The 20,066-nt window shown below is 41.3% G+C and overlaps 1 protein-coding gene across 20 annotated transcripts in view; it reads left to right on the top strand.

Moving 5' to 3' along the window:
• Nucleotides 1–20,066, top strand: part of KALRN (kalirin RhoGEF kinase) — a 641,436-nt gene that overhangs the window by 392,095 nt on the left and 229,275 nt on the right. For all 20 annotated transcript variants that reach the window (XM_032406711.1, XM_032406713.1, XM_032406719.1 and 17 more), the window contains exons 22-26: nt 716–898; nt 2,144–2,262; nt 4,821–4,887; nt 5,463–5,572; nt 19,510–19,579. In XM_032406711.1, the coding sequence (XP_032262602.1) occupies nt 716–898; nt 2,144–2,262; nt 4,821–4,887; nt 5,463–5,572; nt 19,510–19,579 (549 nt within the window). The remainder of the gene's footprint in view (nt 1–715; nt 899–2,143; nt 2,263–4,820; nt 4,888–5,462; nt 5,573–19,509; nt 19,580–20,066) is intronic.

Genomic DNA, 20,066 nt, shown 5'->3' on the forward strand with positions numbered 1-20,066 from the left:
GGAAACTAAAGACAAGATCCTAGTGGTGAAAGGGACAGACTTTACTCTTAATCTGCTAATTGGATTTCTTTAGATCCTGGCATGTGCCACCTTAGCTGTTGACAAAGCCTACCTTCAGGCCAGTGCAGTGAAGGGAGAGAACGAGGTGCTGTGGTCCAGAAGCCAACAGGCTCTATCATTCACTTACAGGTGGTATGAACTTGGACAAGCCCTAAGCCTCTCTAAGCCTCAGCTTTTTTCATCTGTGGTTCAAAGAGATCCACACCACCTCCTTCCACCCACATTTTAGAGATGCTTTAAGACTCAAATGAGTCTCAGATGTGATGTTAACATATTCTGTGACCTGATAAAGGGCCGTATTAATGCACGAGATGCTTAACAGTAATCATGTTGGCTAACATATATTGCTTCCTGAGCTCTTAATGTGAGCACCACGTCCCGGGCACTGTTCTGAGCATTCTACATTGTCAACTCATGAGATGCTCACAACAACCCTATGATGGAGGATTATTATGATCCCTATTTTGCAGATAAAGGAACTGAGGCACAGAGGATTTAAGTAGTTTGTTCAAGACCTCCCAGCTAGTGACAGAGCTGGGCTATAAACCCAGGCAGGCAGTGAGGTATCTGTGGCTGCTGTGAAGAAAAGGGGATGGGAGTGAAAGGCCATGAGAGTAAATGGAATCTAGTAACATGAGACCATCTTTTGGGACAGCAAACAAAGGAGAAGGTGAAGCTTCTGATTCAACTGGCCGATAGCTTTGTGGAAAAAGGCCACATTCATGCCACGGAGATCAGAAAATGGGTGACCACGGTGGACAAGCATTACAGAGACTTCTCCTTGAGGATGGGAAAGTACCGGTACTCCCTGGAGAAAGCACTAGGCGTCAACACAGAGGTAGGCATGGGCGCTGCCCACCTGGGACACCCTTCCTTCTCGTCTCTCTTGGCACTGCTGCTCTCATTACCATGGAAGAAAGTGGGCTCTCCAGAGCAGTCTTTCTGAGCTCTTGACCCCTAGAACGCTTGCCTTGTGTGATTTTTCTAGTGGAGGGGATGGATCTTGATGAGCCATTGGCCTCCAGCCCCTCATGATTAATGCTAGATAGCAAAACTGGCTGGCCGGGGATGGGGCCCATGGCTACAGAACAGAGTTTTTCTATGTGTAGAGTTAACTGTTGACTTAGAGGACTAAACCCTTTACCTTGGCTTCATCAGTACCATCTTCCACCCAATTATGTTAATCAGCAAATGTTAGGGTCCCCAGTATGTATTACAGTATTCTTTCAAAAGTAAGGGATGCAGTTGTGCAAAGGCTATTTGACATTTCAACTGAAAAGAGGTACTATTTGCCAAGAATCAAGGGAAGACTGACTTTTAATCTCTTCTTTGTAATAGAGGTTAGTAACCTCTGAATTAAGAGCTAAATATAGGCTGGCAATTTAATCCTAGGATTTCTAATTCTTAAATCTTTAAATAGGCTGATGCTCTGAAGCAGAACAGACTAGAGAGTGAACTGCTTAAACCACTAAAATTGGGGGAAATAATAACACCTCCCCAAGGCTTTAAACCGTGAGATTTTTTTCTAAAGGTTTCCATCCTATATAAATACAAAACAGTGGTTAAAATAAGCAGAGATGGGCAAATTTAATAATTGTTCTATCATTTAGCTTTCTCTTTCCAAGGGAAGTTCTTGTTTAAATAAAAATATTGGCTTTTATTATTTTCCCTTGACAAATGAAAGTTTTCTTATGTCTATATGTGTTTCTGTTTCACATCTGTTTTAATGGTTAATAACCAATTTTAGACTAATTTTTGTATGTGTGTGTACATTTAGATTTAATCAGGACCAAAGTCCTTGGGGAAATATGACACTAATTATTAAATGTGTTTATTGTTTTTCCTTGCCATGGATTTTAGCCCTGACCATTTGACCTGAACATTTTATATCTTTCTTATTTGAAAAAAAAAAAAATTCCATGAAGAGGAGGACATGTAGGTGGCTGTTTGTGGGATTCCCTGTCTTTACAACCTGCTCCATTGTATCTTCCTCTCTTTTTGCCTTCTACCGCCTCCCCTGACTCTGATAAGTTCCTCTCCCAAGGCATCTCCAAGGTGACCTCTGCAATCTCTCTGTGTGTAGGACAATAAGGACCTGGAGCTGGACATCATCCCAGCAAGCCTTTCAGATCGTGAGGTCAAGCTACGGGACGCCAACCACGAAGTCAATGAAGAGAAGCGGAAGTCAGCCCGGAAGAAAGAGTATGTTCTGGGGAGTTCTACCCAATTAGCAAGCTCCTCATGACTATGCTTGGTTTTCACTGCTACATGCCCCTTTGGACAGCTTCATGTGTCCTCATGACCACCCACAGAGGTTGGAATGGACAGACATGATGCTTCCACCCACATTTCACACTAATCAAGAATTATAGAGCGTTGGATAGTGGAAACAATGAACCATGTCCACCTAACCATTTCGTGATCGCTTTGCTTTCTTTGTATTGGTGTTAGAAAGTTACACATACCCAGAGATCTTTGCAAGGGCTTTATGAAGAATATTTTGACAGATTCCTTTTGGGTAGTACTGGAAAAAATAGTATGTTCTAAAATTAAGAAACCCAATGTAGTTGATCTTATCAAAATAAAGGAGGACCCCAGGATCCCTTGGAGCAGAAGAAACTGAAGCTGTTCTGCAAAGCCTGGAGCTTGTGTTTTATCTAAGGAGTGTATTAGTTTGTTTGGGCTGCTGTAACAAAGTATCACAAATTGGATGGTTTAAACAACAGAAATATAGTGTTTCACAGCTCTGGAGACTGGAAGTCTGAGATCAGAGTGTTGGCAGGGCTGGTTCCTTCTGAGGGCTGGGAGGGAAGGATGTGTTCCAGGCCTTTCTCCTTACCTTCTAGATGGCTGGCTACAGGTGCACATGGCATTCTCCCTGAATATGTACCTATATCCAGATTTCTCCTTTTAATGACACCAGTCACTTTGGAATAGGGGCCTACCCTTTTCCGGTATAACCCAATCTTAACTGTTTACATTTGCAATTGACTAAATAAGGTTACATTCTCAGGTACTAGGAGTTGGGACTTTAACATATGTATTTGGGGGGGGGGGGCACGGGGCAACACAATTAGGCCTATAACAGGGAGGGAAATAAAGAGACCATACTTGGCCAAATCTTCCTGCTGCACTCTCTCTGGGACACCAAATAGCCAGAGGATGGAAAAGGACAGGTGGAAAAGAAAACAAAATGGGGTAGAGGGTAATGGAGCTGAATTATGAAGAAGGCAGGTTAAACTGCAGGAAGCAGATGGAGAAAAAAGGACAGGGTAGAAGAATACCAGAAACCCAAGGCAAGGAAGCCAAAGACAACTTTTCAAAGCACGTCAGATTATGTCCCTTCCAATCTTCCTTCTTTTCTTGTCTACCAAGCACCTGCAATGTGTCAGAAACTTTGCTTATGTGATCTTATTTAATCCTTGCAGCAACCCGTGTGGTCAGCTGTTTCATAAGTAAGGAGTCTGAGGTTTGGAAAAGCCAGTCATACTTCCAGTAAATGACAAAATAATAATTCAGCTCCTATTTGACTTCAAGGCTCACACCCTTTCCACTCTTCCAATAGAGTAAGAATAGTAAAAGAGTGGCTAATGAACTCCTGCAAAGGGGAATTTTTTTGAATCAGTACTTTAATATTAATGGAAAGGCCATTGCTAGAACAATGGATTGCTTTAAGGAAAATTCTACAAAGACAAAGGCCTGGGAAAAGATGCTGCCCATTTTCATATTTCTTGTGAAATTTCCAACAGAGGACGCTTTGGGGCTAATCATTCTCAAAATTTTCATGTGAAGTTGAAGACACCTGCAAGTAGGGGTTTTCATTATGAGCTGCCATGAAAAACTGACATAGCCTAAGATAAATGTATAAATCTATATGTTGGGTCAATTAGATATTACTGCATCACATGCCAGCTAAGAAGCACCATTTCTAAGAAAAATCTGTGAAAGAAAGCAAATGCAGTTGGTACGCCACAGTGAAGCCATGCATCATCAGTGTAATAACTGCCCGAGAACATCATGTTGTTCAGGGGCCCAAGAGGAAGGGAGCCCTCTCCTTGCAGCCCTTTCCGTTAGGAGAGACTGAAGAGTAGTCACAGCATCGTTAACTTGTGCTCTGCTTGTGATCGCACGCTCTGCTTCCCGGGCACCGGTTTGGATTGTAAGCGAGCCTGGGTGGAAATAGTGCCAAAGCGCACAGGTGGTCTAGGCCAGGGGTCAGCAAACTATAGCCCACAGGCCAAATTGGACCCCCCTACCTGTTTCATAGAGTCTGTAAGGGAAAAATTATTTTTTATATTTTTCAATTTTTTTTCAATGGTTGAAAAAATACCAGAAGAAAAATATTTTGCGATGTAAAAATGAGATGAAACTCTTTTGTGTCCATAAATAAAGTTTTATTGGAACACAGCCACACTTTTTTTTTTTTTTTTTTACATATTGTCCATGGCTCCTTTCACATTACAACAGCAAAGTGGAGTGGTTGTGACAGAGACTTAATGGTCCATGAGTATTTACTGTCTAGCTCTTTACAGACAAAGTTTGCTACCCACCAGTCTCTGCAGTGGTGTCTTGAGTATCTGTGCCTGGCTTTTAAACCTGGCTTAACTGATGGTTCTGCAAAGCATTTTGGCAAAAGTCAGCAGTTCTGTTGAATAGAAATCATCATTCTGGGAGCTGCAAGAGAAAAGCAGGAAGCTGAGAGTCAAGCTATAAGGTATTATATCTCGAACCAACTAAAAGTCTGTTTGTTTTCTTCCTAGATTCATTATGGCTGAATTGCTGCAGACGGAGAAGGCTTATGTAAGGGACTTACATGAGTGCTTAGAGGTAAGTCTTGCAGTAATCAGTACACAGCTGTATTAGAAAAATGACAGCCTTGCCAGCGTCAGTCCTTGAGAGAAGCTCAGTGCTCTTTGTCTTCTCCCAGAGCTTCACAAATAAAAGCCAACAGAGGAAATCTTTCTCCCAGAGTCAGTAGTAATTGCATGGGAGTTTAAAATGCTTTTGAAAAGAAACTTTTCTCAGACTGGAGCTGGACCCAGCAAAAATGTACAGAAGACTTGAATTCAAAATAAAAACCATGACATAGTCAATGAACTTAAGTTGAGTGTGCAAATCTACCCCCCTCCCCCACCTGATGCACTCAAACACACATATTTAATAAATAAGAGGAATGTGGAGTTTGTGCTTTGCTGAAGTTCAGGACGTGAGTTTCTCTGGCAACAGTTGAAGATAATGGAACATTTGGGTTTTCTTTCTTCCCGTTCTGTGTATTTACCATCTCATTTTTTACACTCCACATGCAAGCCCAGTCTGAGGCTTACCCCTCCAGCATGAAGACCTATTTATTTTGTCTGCATTTTGTAGTTCTTGCCCATGATGAAGCTGTTGCTGTCTTACAGACATACCTGTGGGAAATGACCAGCGGCGTGGAGGAGATCCCCCCTGGGATCCTTAATAAAGAGCACATCATCTTTGGCAACATCCAGGAGATCTACGATTTTCATAACAAGTAGGTTGGTGGAGGATTTCTCCAGAACATACTTAGGGCCATGAATACCCATCATCAGGGCTTCCCAACGAGTGGATCAAAGCTGATTGGTAAATCTACCTGGTAAATTTTCTAAGTCAGTTGCTCAGATTTTTTTCTCACTCATCCCTCTTTCTCCACAATTGTCCAAAGTCACTCGTAGAGAGTGAGGTTGAGTATTCAGCAGTGTCTGTCCTCAGTTCTCCTTAGGGACCTAACTGGCAACACCTTCATATCCAATCAGAATGATAACCAAGCTCTGAGGAACTAAGAGTCTCTTCAGTAAAACTGTAGGAAATTCTGACACTAGAATTCATCTAAGGCTAATCATTCTGCCCTATGGGCCTTGGGTTTCAAATTCTATTGTTTTTGTTTTTGTTTGCAACCTAAATACTTCCCCTATTCCCCAGCTACTTCATCATCCCCACCCTCAACCAAAACAAAAACATATGTAAATATGTAGCTAGGTAATCAAAATACCTAATGGAACACATTTCTTGACAGCTTATAGAAAAAGAGAACATCAATCGGCCCTCTATGTTTTGTTGAGATGAGTAGAACCATAGAGCCCTAAAGCCTCACAATTCATTTTGTCCAGCTCCCAATTTAAGGATCTTTTCGACAGCATACTAAACATGTTCCATTGTTAACAGAGTCAGCAAGAACACTGGTTGGTTAGTTACACAGCCAATTAATGGAAATAACTCAGTTTTCAAAATACAAAGAGAGGGAATCTGAAGACCCAGGAGTAGTGTTGATATAAAGTCCTAGAGTTCTCTCGGGACCCTGTCGCAGAAAGGGGCCAAGAGGTAGAGATTCAGTGTTGTAGGATACAGTTCAGGGGAAGTCCTACAGTCGGACCCATCGAGGCATTTACTGAGATAAAACTGCCAGCCCCAAGGGTTCCTGGTGAGACCCTGTGTATGGGGGAGGCAGAACTCTTAGAACAGCGCTCTCCGATAAGCTCTCTGCACTGATGGAAATGTTCCATGTCTGTGCTGCTCAGTCCAGGAGCCACAGGACATGCATGGCCATTCAACACTTGAAATGGGACCTGTGCTGCTAAGAACCGAATTTTTAATTTTATTCAATTTAATAAATTTAGATGGCAAGTGGCTACGAGAGTGGACAGCCCAGCTGTAGAAAATAAGACCTCAGTATGGCCCTTGGCTAGGAATGACTGAGAGCAAGCCAGAGTTTGGTGTAAAATGATCCTGGGCTCTAAAAGGTCTAAATAAGACGTGGAGACCCACTCTTCTCTTACCGACTCCTGATGATTAATACCCTCTTGTGTCATCAAATGGCATCAGTTTTAAAAGAACATAAAATGTGACAGCTTCCCTGACATCTTAACCTTGTCAGACGATGAAACCAGTAATTTCTAGGGGAGAAAAAAACCTTCTGATTTTCTGGAGTACTTAATAAAAGTTTCCAGTCCTTTTTTTTTTTTTTTTTTTTAAATCACAGATTTTAGCACTCTCCATTTGGTTTGTCTGGAAATCTCCAGACATAGAAATAGTCTCTCCTCATGACTCTTTAATAAGATCCCAGTAAAGCCATTCTTCACCACTGATCCCCAGTTCTGTCCTCTGAGTCCCACTCAGCATCATCCCATCTCCCCCAGGGTATCTGAGAAGACATTGGATTGGTAAGCAGTAAGGCAGGGTGCTTTACTTTTTTGATTTATGATCTCTGGGATTTAGTCAACAAGTCTCACTTTCCCCATATTCTTACCAAAATGAGTAAGTGTAGAAGTCTAGAGATCACAGCATGTACTTCCTGGGAGCCCTACTTTTGCCAAATCAATGTATAAGGGAAAAGAATATTTATTTCAAAATGGACCAATTGTAACAAAATATCTACCTCTTACACTCATTTCATGATATCACTCTAATAAGCCACAGTAAGCAGTTTGGTAGTTTTTAAACAGCTGAAATAGCTACCAGTTGCAAAGTATAGTTCTAAGAAGCCCTTACAAAAAAAAAAAAAAGTCTAGTTAAACCATATGGAAGGCTACATTCTGTAGAGGAATAATTTAATTATCAAGAACACAGCTACCCAGCAAGTGTTACCTATTTATAACATTATAGAGAAACAAGAAGAAAATAAAAACCAGCCTCTGAACAGCCAAAAGAGATATCACAAAGATAAAGTTCTTATCTTTTCACAGAAGGACCTTTCTATCCTTCCTAACAGCTACCTTACCTCTAGTTAAATTGTTTAACAATCTTGTTAGATGATAAGATCATTTCTAAGACCATAGCAACTTAGATGCAGTAAATCAATGTCACGAACTTGAGCAAGTAGTTTGATATTACCAGCATAAAGTAAAAGAAGACAGATAAACTGAAAAAAAAAAAAAAGGCAAAAGAACACCCGAAATCCCAGTGGTCAAGGGCTACTCAGTATCGATGCCAATGATCCTTTATCCCAAGATAGAGGCCCAACACAGCCACTGTTTTATGATATAGCATAATAACTGATATTAGTAATAACCTGAATAATTAGTATATTCTACATTAAAAAGAAAGGAGTTCTGCAATGCATACAGAAAGCTCTCCACCAAAAAAATTAATGTTTTAAATTATTCACAACCTTAGGGAACATCCAAGAAAATGAAGCTGTGTATTAATAATCTACAGGATCTAGAAGCTAAGACTTTTCTCATAGTATGTGCTTTCTCCTTATGCCGTTACAAATTTCGATTAATTGAAAAAAGCATAACACCTCTAAAATCTCTAATAAATAGGAGAGGAAAAGGCAATGAAGGCAACTCTGAAAATACAGCATATGGGAACTCCATGAAAGACTCATGTCTTTTACTGCATAACTCTGGCACCCAGTGCACTTCAAGTCAATATTTGTTGGGTGGATATTTGATGGATGGATGGACGAATGAACACACAGACTAAAAACAGAATTACAGTTTGCAGACTTAGGGGCTAGTGCCATTGAAGTCATAATTGAGTCTTCTGTTTGTGAAAGTTTCAAGATAGGGAAAACCATTAGGTATGATTTTTTTCCCCATCACTACCAGAACCTTAACAATTATAATTATAACCTTAATTGCAAAATAATATCTGAATGAAGGAGATTCCTTGGGGCTTTTATATGAATTTTAGTTTTTTTTTTTATTTGTGTGTAGTTGGCACATCGTGTTACATTAGTTTCAGGTGTGCAACATGCTGACTTGACGGGTTTATGTATTATGCTACGCTGACCACAGGCCTAGCTCCCATCTGTCACCACGCAACACAATTACCATGTCATTGACCCTATTTCTTATGCTGTGCCTTTCATGCCTATGATTTACGCATTCCACAACGGGAAGCCTATAGCTCCCCCTTCTCTTCACCCATTTTGCCCATGTCCCCATACCCCTCCATCTGGCAACCATCAGTTTGTTCTCTGTATTTACAGTTCTGATTCTGGTTTTTGTTGTTTATTCATTTTTTTTTCAGATTCCACATATGAGTAAAATCATATGGTATTTGTCTTTCTCCATCTAACTTATTTCATTTAGCATAATATCCTCTAGGTCTATCCATGTTGCCACAAAACAGTCTCATCCTTTTTTTTTTACAGCTGTGTAATATTTCTGTGTGTGTGTGTGTGTGTGTGTGTGTGTGTGTGTGTTTGTGTGTGTGTATACACCACATCTTCCTTATCCATTCATCTACTGATAGACTCTTAGGTCACTTCCTGATCTTGGCTATTGTAAATAATGCTGTAATAAGCATAGGGGTGCATATATATTTTCCAACTAGTGTTTTCATTTTCTTTGGGTAAAGACTCAGTGGTGGAATTATTAGGTCATATGGTATTTCTATTTTTAATTTTTTGAGGAACCTCCATATGATTTTCCATATCGGCTGCACCAATTTATATTCCCACCAATAGTGCACAAGGGTTCCTTTTTCTCCAAATCCTCACCAACAATTGTTATTTCTCCTCTTTTTAAAAAAAAAAAAATTTATTTATTTATTTGAGATAGAGAGTGAGAGAGAGAGCGTGAGCGGAGGGCAGAGGGAAAGGGAGAAGCAGGCTCCCCATTGAGCAGGGAGCTCGATGTGGGGCTTGATCCCAGGACCCTGGGACCGTGACCTGAGTTGAAGGCAAACGCTTAACCGACTGAGCCACCCAGGTGCCCCTCCTCTTTTTTTATCTTAGCCATTCTGACAGGTGTAAGGTGATATCTCATTGTGGTTTTGATTTGTATTTCCCTGATGATCAGTGATATTGAACACCTTATCATGTTGTCTGTTGGCCATCTCTATGTCTTCTTCAGAAAATATCTATTCAGGTCATCTGCCTATTTTTTTTATTGGATTGTTGGGGGGGTGTTGAGTTGTATAAATTCTTTATATGTTTTGGATACAAACTTCCTGGGAGCTTCTTAATGGGAGGACCATAAAAAGAGTCTAAACATCTGTTTGCTTTTCAGGAATACTTATGAAATAGTCACTTTTTAACCTGAAAATATCCAAAGGTTCTTTTTAACCCCAATTATTTGCATCTTTACAAAGTTACTGTTAAGTGCTACCTAACAGCAAACACACTTCTCTCATTTCTAGTGCACAGCTCGGTTTATCTGCTTATACTCCAGAGAGTGAGAGAAGGAGGAAGGGAGGGAGGGAAGAAGATTGTAAGGCTGAGAGATTGAGATTGACACTACCTGGATGACACAATTAGCTGAGTCACTAGGAAATTATTACCTAGACCGAGGGGGTTATGGTGAATATATTACATTTCTCAGCTAGTTAGCATTGATCTTTTAAATGGTGTCACTTTGAAAATTGACAACCAGGATTAGTTGTGTGTGTGTGTGTGAGAGAGAGAGAGAGAGAGATCTTTCTCAAGGACCCCTGTCTATACAGATATTGAACGGAGAAATTCTCAAGCACCAAAATTTCTATAAAGAAGAGCAATTCAACATGTAGAACTTACTACCTACAAGTGGTGGTTTTAACTGAAGTTGGAGGTTTGAGTGGAATGATACTCAGTTTTTACCCTCCGCTCTTCCCATTTTCATACTACGTCTCCTCTTTATAGAATCATAAAGATAATGAAACTTAGATACACAAGATCTAAATCCATTTCTGTCGTATTTTGCTAAGCATTCCAGGAGCACTCTGATAAGATGCATATTCCATAAATAGATCCCCCAAACAGTAATGGGTTTTTTTTAAATAGTCTCCCCACTTGGACCAATCTACAACTTGTGATTGAAAAAAAAATTTATTCACTTTCAGTTTGCCTTGATGATTAGATTTTCAGGTTCGGTAAGAACAGCTGTTTAAAATGCTTATCACCTTTTGTTAAATCTGAACTTTACTTTTTGCTTTTCAGTTATTTTTATATTATTTGTATGTGAGTCTGAGCAATAACATTTTTATAAAATCTCTGCTGTCAGGGCTCAGAGGGTCTCCCTCACCACCAAGTACAGCCATCTCCATTTACAGATAAGGACGTTGAGGCCCAGAGAGGAGCCAGTGACTTACCCAGGGGTGGGACACCCTCTCCCCCATTAAAGATTAGGCATAGATTCTGGCGGTTTTTGCTCTCTCCCCTTCCCCCACTCCATAGACCACCAACCGGGACTGCCAATGCTGGTTGGTTTAATTCATATCTAACCAGTTTCTCTGTGGATCCCCAAGTTTGAGGCACACTTCAACCCATTTCTTCCACAGGTATGTCATCTAGGTCCCACACCCTTACAATAATTGCCTGAAATAGGTCATTTTTCAGCAGGGGTTGGAAAGGCAAGTCAAGGACCAAACACCAGAACCAGCTATCCCTCCTATACACTTCTTCCCTGCAGGCTTGGCCAGAAGCTTAGATTTGGCCTTGGCCACCCCACACTGCACTCCCAGCCTAGTGTTCCTGGGCTCGAAGCTGAGGGAGAAGGGCCAGAGCTGTGTGGGGCTAAGCTGGGCACACCGACCAGACCAGGGTCAGCCTACCAGGATATGAGGTAGCCAGGGTCAGCCTACCAGGATACAAGGTAGCCAGGGTCAGCCTACCAGGATACGAGGTAGCCAGGGTCAGCCAGCAGCAGAGGGTGTGTGCAGCAGGGCAGGTAAGAGCTGGGGGAAGTGATGGGAAATGCCTGGGAACCACTGGACCAGGCCCACATTGCCAGCATCTTCCCAGAGTTCCTTCTTGGGCCAGCCCTGTGCTAGTGTGGAGGTGGGGCTGGTATCCAGTGATGAATCAAACCCAGGCTCTCTGCCCCCTGAGTCCTGGGGATTATCATTATAGGTACTTGTGTTCAGGGGGTGGAAAGCACAAATGCAGTTAAAAGCAGCAAAGAAAATGGCCTCAGTTGGAAAAATAGGGAAGGCTTCACAGAAGGGAGGGCATTTGAGATGGGATTTAAATAACTGGTAGGATTTCTATAGCCAGTGATGGCTCCCTTAATGATGGAGGGAAGTTTGAACAAAGGCCTTTCTGGGGAGGAGAGTGTCCAGGCCTAGCAAGGAGGCTGGGAGAGGCCACAGGGAGGAGTTTGTGAGTCAGTCTCAACCCTGGGTCAGGGGTGGGGCGAGGTCCGGCCATCACACCCCCCAGTTCAACGGTGTCTTGTCACGTGTGAGACTGATGTGGAGGAAGGGAGAGATGAAGGGTGGAGGTAGTTGGGGTCAGAAATGGTGGTGGGGGGAGGTACAGCAGAAGGGAGGGGAGAGAGTGAGGGGGGAGAGAAGGATCAAATACCTAGCTAGAGGAGAAGTGCGAGAGAACAGTGATGTAGGTGGATAACAAGGGGAAGAAGAGGGAGAGGGCAGAAGTAGTCAGGGAGGCTGGAGAGGAGGAGACAGAAGGGAAGTTAGGGGGCGGGGGCAGAGATGGATAGAGACCCAGACCTCTCTAGGGCTACCATCCTATTTTGTTTTGGGGTTTTTTTTAAGATTTTAATTTATTTGTCAGAGAGAGAGAGAGCACAAGCAGGGGGAGCATCAGGCAGAGGGAGAAGCAGGCTCCCTGCTGAGCAAGGAGCTTGATGTGGGGCTCAATCCCAGGACCCTGGGATCATCACCTGAGCCGAAGGTAGTTGCTTAACCGACTGCGCTACCCAGGCATCCCTACCATCCTATTTTGGATGGGAAAATCAGCAAGATGTTTGTTAAACATTTTTTTTATCATGAGCCAAAGAAAAAGATTATACAGTATGTTCTGAGATGCACATGCTAATATATAATAGGGAAACTAGGTTTTTCAAAATAACATCCTCACTATGTGTGATACATTCTGATGTTTTGGGTTAGGTTCTGTTTCTCTTTCTCCTTCGCCTTTTTTAAGGCTGGTTTCCACCCCCTAAATTAATACAAGCCCTAGAAACAGTTGGGTCGAGCTGCAGCTACAAGGAGAGGAGCTGGCACCACCCAGTGGTGAGAGAAGGGATTGCAGCCTACAGCTGGGTCTGCGGGACACACAGCCAGGCCACACTGCTTTCTCCTTTGCCTCTCCTCTCGCTTCCCAACACACACCCTTGCTTAAAATATGCCTGTCCTCTTCTCCCCTCCAAGTGCCCTTGGTATTAGTTTTATCCCATTTACAGAAATCACAGAATTACAAAATATAAAAGCCTGGAAAAAACCTTTAAAGATAATCTAGTTCTGTTCTCCTCCCTCGTATCATAGGCCCTGGAGCTTACAAAGGTTTGTGACCTGCCCAAGCCTGTTGGGAGCACAGCCAAAGATTGCAGGTCTTCATAACTCCCTATTACATGACACGGTCATTTTCTTAATATTCAAACGTCAGGGTAAGAGGAAGGGAAAGACCTGCTGTGGTTTTTCTTGGGCCCTAAACCCATACCTTCAGGGACAACTGCAGGTCTGACCCAACCCATCGGAAGGGCCCTATAAAAATTGACCTGTGGCTTTGTTGGTGGTGGTGGTTTTTTCAGGAAGCTGCCAACACTGGTGCTGGTTACAGGTACTGGAGTATACCCAAGACAAGACAAAGTCTAAATATTTATTTGGATGTAGCAAAGTCATGTTAATTTTGGCTGTACACACTAATGGCTTAGCATCCATGCCTAGTTGCTGAACAGCACATTAATGGAAATGAATAACATTAAATGTGAGGCTAATTTCTTTATATTTATTTTAACATTAAACCGGTTACATATCTATGCAGGTACTTTTTGGTTCATCAGATCACACAAGTTAAACACAATTAGGACGTATTAGCAAAACATATTCAACAGGTAGCAGTCCTGCAAGGTAAACTGTTTCTTGAGGCTGGGGCCTGAGGGTGGGAAATAGGCTGAGTAGGTGTCCGGCCCTGTACACATCTCCCCTCCACCTCTAATCTAGGCTGAAGTTCCTGGTGTGGATGAAGGGACAGAGAAATACGACTCTCAGGGCTCAGCCTAGGTGATCAAACTTGACTGCAACCCTTCCATGAACAATCCCACACCTTACCTGGAGTGCACATGACTCTCCTGGGTTTCATAGCTGTCCCAGCCCTTGCACTCTAGAGCCTCTTACGTGCTAGACTCTGAATCTGTCTGGTCACAAGTGGATTCTTTAGAAATGATGTTCAGCTCCGCTTGTACGAAAACAGTAACCCAGCCCTGCTTTGATAAGGAGACAATGCCCTGGACTTACCTGCAAAGCAGTGAGCCCGAGAGCTCTCTCCTCACCCTACCTTCAGCTTTATTTACTCATGTATCCTCCTCATTGTGCTTTTCCTCCTCCTTGCCACAGCCCCTAACTTCATTTCCCTTCTCACCACCTCTGTCGTTCTAACAAATGCACACGCATGAGAGTCATGAATATGCACACACACACACACACACACACACACAAGATCATCAAATACATTTCACTTTAAATACAGACCGCACCCCTGATGTAAAGGGCCATCTGCTGGACCACATTGTGAGACCTTCCGTGAAGGATATGCTTCTCCAGAAGCAGTGAGACCATAGACCAAATTCACCTTTGTAGAAAATAACAAAATCAGAATGACTCAAGGTACATCTGGAATGGTGCTGTTTCCATAGTACTTAATCACAAACCTCAGAAAGTAACCGCACAAAAATTGCATCATGGTAATTTAATAGAGTAATGACTTTGCTTAGATTTTGACATTTCTTTAAAAGTTTTATTCACTTCAAAAAGAACCCCAGACATTCACATAAACACTTAAACTACTTGCTCTGCTGCTTCTCTCATGATTCATTACATATAATTATTGAAATGGTGAGGACCAAGATGTTGCTATAGAAGAGCCGACGTGGAATATTCCATCATCTGTGGAGAGTGTTGTGACCTCTCGTGCTTTAATTTAAACTCATCATGTCTATTTGAAGTAGATGGAACGATATGGATCAGAGTTGCATAATCTGTCATCTTCATAAGCTTTAAATTAAAAAGCAAAATAGAGTTTAATATTGCCACTTGCCTTCAACAATCACATTGAGATGGTGCTGAATGTCTTACTCAAAGTCAGGAATTGATATGCCCAGCACAAGATAGTTTTTCTAAGTTTTAGATTTTTTTATTAAAAAATTAAATCATACAGAGCCATTATAGGATCTGCCAACTAGAAGCACAGTGGAATCTGAGGCACTTGCCTTCAAATGCTGGTCTATGGATCGGATGCAGTAGACTTACCCAGGGAGATTTTCTGATCAATGCAGAGACTCAGATCCAAACCTCAGAGGACAGTGCACAGCCAGGTGTGGGGACCACCCGCTAGGGTTTTCCAGGAGTGTTCCTTGAGACAAAGTCTGATACTGCCCCCCAAAACTTACAAAGAAGTTTGGGAAGCATTGCACACTGTATCTACTTCGGAGACTTATCATGCCCCTCATCATTTTATAGGATTTTAGGAGCCCTGCAGTAAAGAGACCAGCTCAGTCCAGCATTTCCCAAACTTAAAGTTTTGTAACTTTTCCAGGATATGTTCTAGGGGAAGGTAATCTACTATAGATTTTCCAACAGGGGCTCCCCTAGCGGAGAGTTCCCTAGGAATGAGTCTCCAGGAATGGTGGAAAGTGTGCAATATGTATGTTTATCAGAGTATGAGTTTATTAAGATTGGGAAGTATGGGTCCTAAAGAACTAATGTTTATTTAGAGTCTACTGTGTGCTAGGCACTGGGGTGGGCTCTTTACCCACGTGGATTAATTAAATCCTCACAACCCCATGAGGTTGTTATTCAAAGGTGAGGAAAATGTGGCTTTGGAAGAGCCCCCTCACAACTGTAAGAGGGAACTCTGGTTCTTTAACTTCTGCTTGGCTGTGGGAGGAAAGGAAAGTGAGACACAGGATCAGTAGAAGGGTGAGCTAGTGGTTGTTGCTGCTAAAACCTTCATTTTCCAGAAAAGCATTCATTACAGAAATAATATTCTATCCATTTAATTCATTTTATGGTGCTTTTATTTCTTGAGAAACTGAGCATCCTCCCATAGGTTTTTTGATAGCTACTATCACAGAAAGTAATGGTATTGCTTTATTTAGATAGTCAAGATTTTAAAGAAAATTCCTAGCACTGTCTTCAGCATCTAGATCAATTATCAGTTCTATTGGGATAATTACCACTGTTTGTTTAAAGTTAACCTTAAACACTGACCATGGGTCCTAAGTCAAGGAAAGAGGGAAATGCTCCCTGAATTGTCTCCTCCTGTATGGAATGTCATGATCTGACTGTTTTATTGTTGATTTGATCACCCTAAAGTAGAAGGGCATAAATACCACAGGAGTCTGAGCTGAGCTGAGCTGGAGTGAGATCCTGAGATGGGGAAGCAGAGGTCTTCCACAAGCTGAGACGGTTTATCCCAACTGCCAGGGGCTTTTAGATTCTCCCATTTCTCCCCTCTGGCTCTGCTCTCTCCTAGGTCCTTCCTTCTTTAAAGCCTCTCATTTTCTTTCACCAATCCTTGTCCTAGAATAGCCCATCAGATTTTCTCCCCTGTCACCACGCTATTCCAGTCCCCACCCCAGGCCCTGTTCAGTCCATCATGGCATTCATTGTCTTCACTGAGATTTATATTGAGTGACCACATAAACACCTTCTGGAAAACTACTTCTGAAGATGTTGTATATTATATTATTTAGTGTTTCTCATGAAGAAGGACCACATAATGAATGTCTTTTAGAATTCAGTGATGAGGTGATATGGTGGAGAACCAGATTGCTTCTCTCTCTTTTTTTTTTTTTTTAAAGATTTTATTTATTTATTTGAGCAAGAGAGAGCATAAGCAGGGAGGGAGAGCCCAATGGAGAGGGAGAAGCAGACTCCCTGCTGAGCAGGGGGCCCAATATGGGGCTCAATCCCAAGACCCTGGGATCATGATCCAAGCCGAAGGCAGACACCTAACTGACTGGGCCACCCAGGGGCCCCCAGACTGCTTCTCTTGCAGCAAAAACAGGATGTTTCCTTTTGGGCCTGGGAAAAAGTTTGATCCTCAATCACAGCATTATATAATATTTTCTCCTATTTTATTTCTGTTTTAGAAGTCATATTAAATACATGTATGTCACCTGCAGTTCTTCTAAAAGTAGTAGGAAATAGGACACCTTATTGATTTTCGAGCACTGCATATTTGTATTTCGAAAGCCCAAATTGCATTATAATTACTTCCGTTCCATGATTTAAATCAGGATGCTCTAAAATTCACATGTTAGCGAAAGGATGATTATCATTAAATGGGTACTGCTATAAGAGTCCCCCAAAATTTTTAAGTGACTTTTTCTTTTCTTTTTTTTTTTTTTTTAAGATTTTATTTATTTGCGAGAGAGACAATGAGAGACAGAGAGCATGAGAGGGAGGAGGGTCAGAGGGAGAAGCAGACTCCCTGCTGAGCAGGGAGCCTGATGTGGGACTCGATCCCGGGACTCCAGGATCATGACCTGAGCCGAAGGCAGTCGCTTAACCAACTGAGCCACCCAGGCGCCCCAAGTGACTTTTTCTTATTACAACAGCAATGCTCATTTATTACAGAAAAATTTGCATTACAGGTGGACAAAAAATTATATCACTGTGATCCCACCAATCATTCGCATTATAGCCTTCCAAATATGACTAAAACTAAAAACAACATCTTCCTATGTCATTGATGGGGGGAACACAAGTAACACCTATGCAGAACCCATAACTAACTGTAATTATAAGATACTGCCAGAATGCTTAGACAATAGGAGCCCGGCAGAGTAGGTCAAATCAATAAAATTTATTTTTTTCAAAGATAGAAGTAAGTAATGCAGTGATTCAGAACTGCTTTATATCTTTTAATTTAATTTTTGAATTAATTTTAAAAATCAAACTTAAATTTAAAAATATAGATTGAGAAGTCCAACCCACCACTATCTTTATCCACCCTATTCCTTTACTTGGTTTCCTATGGTAATGACCTTTTTTTTTAAAACACCATATCAAAGTATGATTGGCATGTAAGAAGCTGTACGTATTAAATATATTAAAACTTGATGAGTTTAGGGATGAATGTATAACCATGAAGCTATCACCATCATCAAGGCCATGGACATATCCATCACCTCCCAAAGTTTCCTCCTATTATTATTATTATTATTATTATTATTATTTAAGAACATCTAATGTAACATCTCGCCTCTAAGCAGACTTTAAGTGTACAACACAATATTGTTAGCTGTAGGTACTATGATGCTGTATAGTGGATCTCACAACTTACCTTTTATAACTGACATTGTACCCTTTGACCATTAGTTTCTTGGGGTGGAAATAAGAATACATATTCCGTACTTAGATAAAAGGCGGCATATTATATACATTCTTCCACACCTTGCATTTTTTCACTTAACAGCCTGCCCTGGAGATCCTTCATATGAAAACACAGAAAGCCTTGTCATTTTTTTTTTTATAGCTGTGTAATATCCAGTTCTGTGGATGTACCAGTTACTTTGTCACCTACAGACCACCATTTACTATTATGAACAGTACCACCATGAATGCACATGTTTACATCATCTTATACATATGTAAATTAAAATATATAGGAAATTTTCCAGGATTAAAGTTGCAGAAACACAAGATAAGTACATTTTTAAAATTTTGGTAGATGTTGTCACATTGCACTTTGTAAAGATTACATCTTCCATTTCCATCAGTATGTTTCCCCGTAGCGTTGTAATTATTTTTTATTTTAAAACCTCTGCGCGATTGTTAAAAAGCAAATTCCATTCCAGTGATGCTGGCTTTTTAGAGCTTGTATTCTCTGAGCTCAAACCAATTGCTTAACATATTAATTTGAAGTTGGTTTAGTCAACCCTTCATTATTTCTTCACACAGATAGGAGCCAAGGGCATGGATATCCACAATGGCAGATGATTCTGTAGTAATTCAATTCAGCTTTCAACTATATTGTGATGTTTTCCCCATTGAGTTTTCTTTCCTAATGATGTCTGCATTCAGAAACAGTTACTCAGAGTTTTTAGCACAGAGTAACTACTGGGAGAAGAAGGAGGCCAAGAATTGGAAAGAAGTGTTTGCAGGATTCAAAACATTTCCACTTCATCTCTGGGATCATAAATGATATTTGTTTCATTCTTTTTGATATCTATTCTATATATTTTTTAACTGTTACAATGTGTTCAGATTACTTGTATAAAAAATAGATTCATAGTTGCAGTTACAGTGAAAGCCCCAACACAAGTATAATATTTAATTGCTTTTCAGCCTGAGAAATATAAATTCCCTAAGGGAAACAATACAATTTTAAGTAGCACTAATTAATCAGTTAATATAAATTGTAATGAAATAAGTTCTAATATATTTAAAACCACTCCTCACCATGTATCACTTAGAGAGTGGAGAAGCCATGTGTAAATAATGGAGAGTGTATGGGGTTGTGTTGGCCTCGGTATAATCTGGGTGGGGAGGGAGGCAGTATGCAGAGATGTCTGATCCAGCTTTTCTCTTCCCTTGCAGCATCTTCCTCAAAGAGTTGGAGAAGTATGAGCAGCTGCCTGAGGATGTGGGACACTGCTTTGTTACCTGGGTAACTGACCTGAAATCCCTCTTCTCCCACTGTGCCATGCTTTCCAGGAGTGCAGATGGTATCAGATGGCATCACTGTTCAGTGCCTGAGCTGAGGAATGGTGTCACTGACATTCTAACACAGGACCAGGGATTCTCGGGAGGCAGCAGAAGTAGATCTGAGAGAAGCAGTCCATCCCCAAGGAGCAGAGTCCTCCTTGGGAAAAGTCCTTAGACATTGTGTCCAAACTCCACGTTAAGTTCTCGGAGAACTTTCTAAAATTGAGACATCAGGAGAGTAGAATAATGCCACCACCCTTGATAGAGGTACTACTCCAGTTCTATGCACTGGTTTTGTTCTGGTTGTTTTTACAGGATAAGGATTGGGGAATTAGACCTTTAGGAATCTGCCAAATAATTGGTCACATTTTCTTCCTTAATAGAGAAGAACAGATTCCATAGGTATCCATCCCAGTTCTGACCTACAAAATTCGTGTCTAATCATTTTC

The sequence above is a fragment of the Phoca vitulina genome, unplaced genomic scaffold, assembly GCF_004348235.1.
Source record: "Phoca vitulina isolate PV1807 unplaced genomic scaffold, GSC_HSeal_1.0 scaffold8, whole genome shotgun sequence".
Lineage (NCBI taxonomy): Eukaryota > Metazoa > Chordata > Mammalia > Carnivora > Phocidae > Phoca > Phoca vitulina.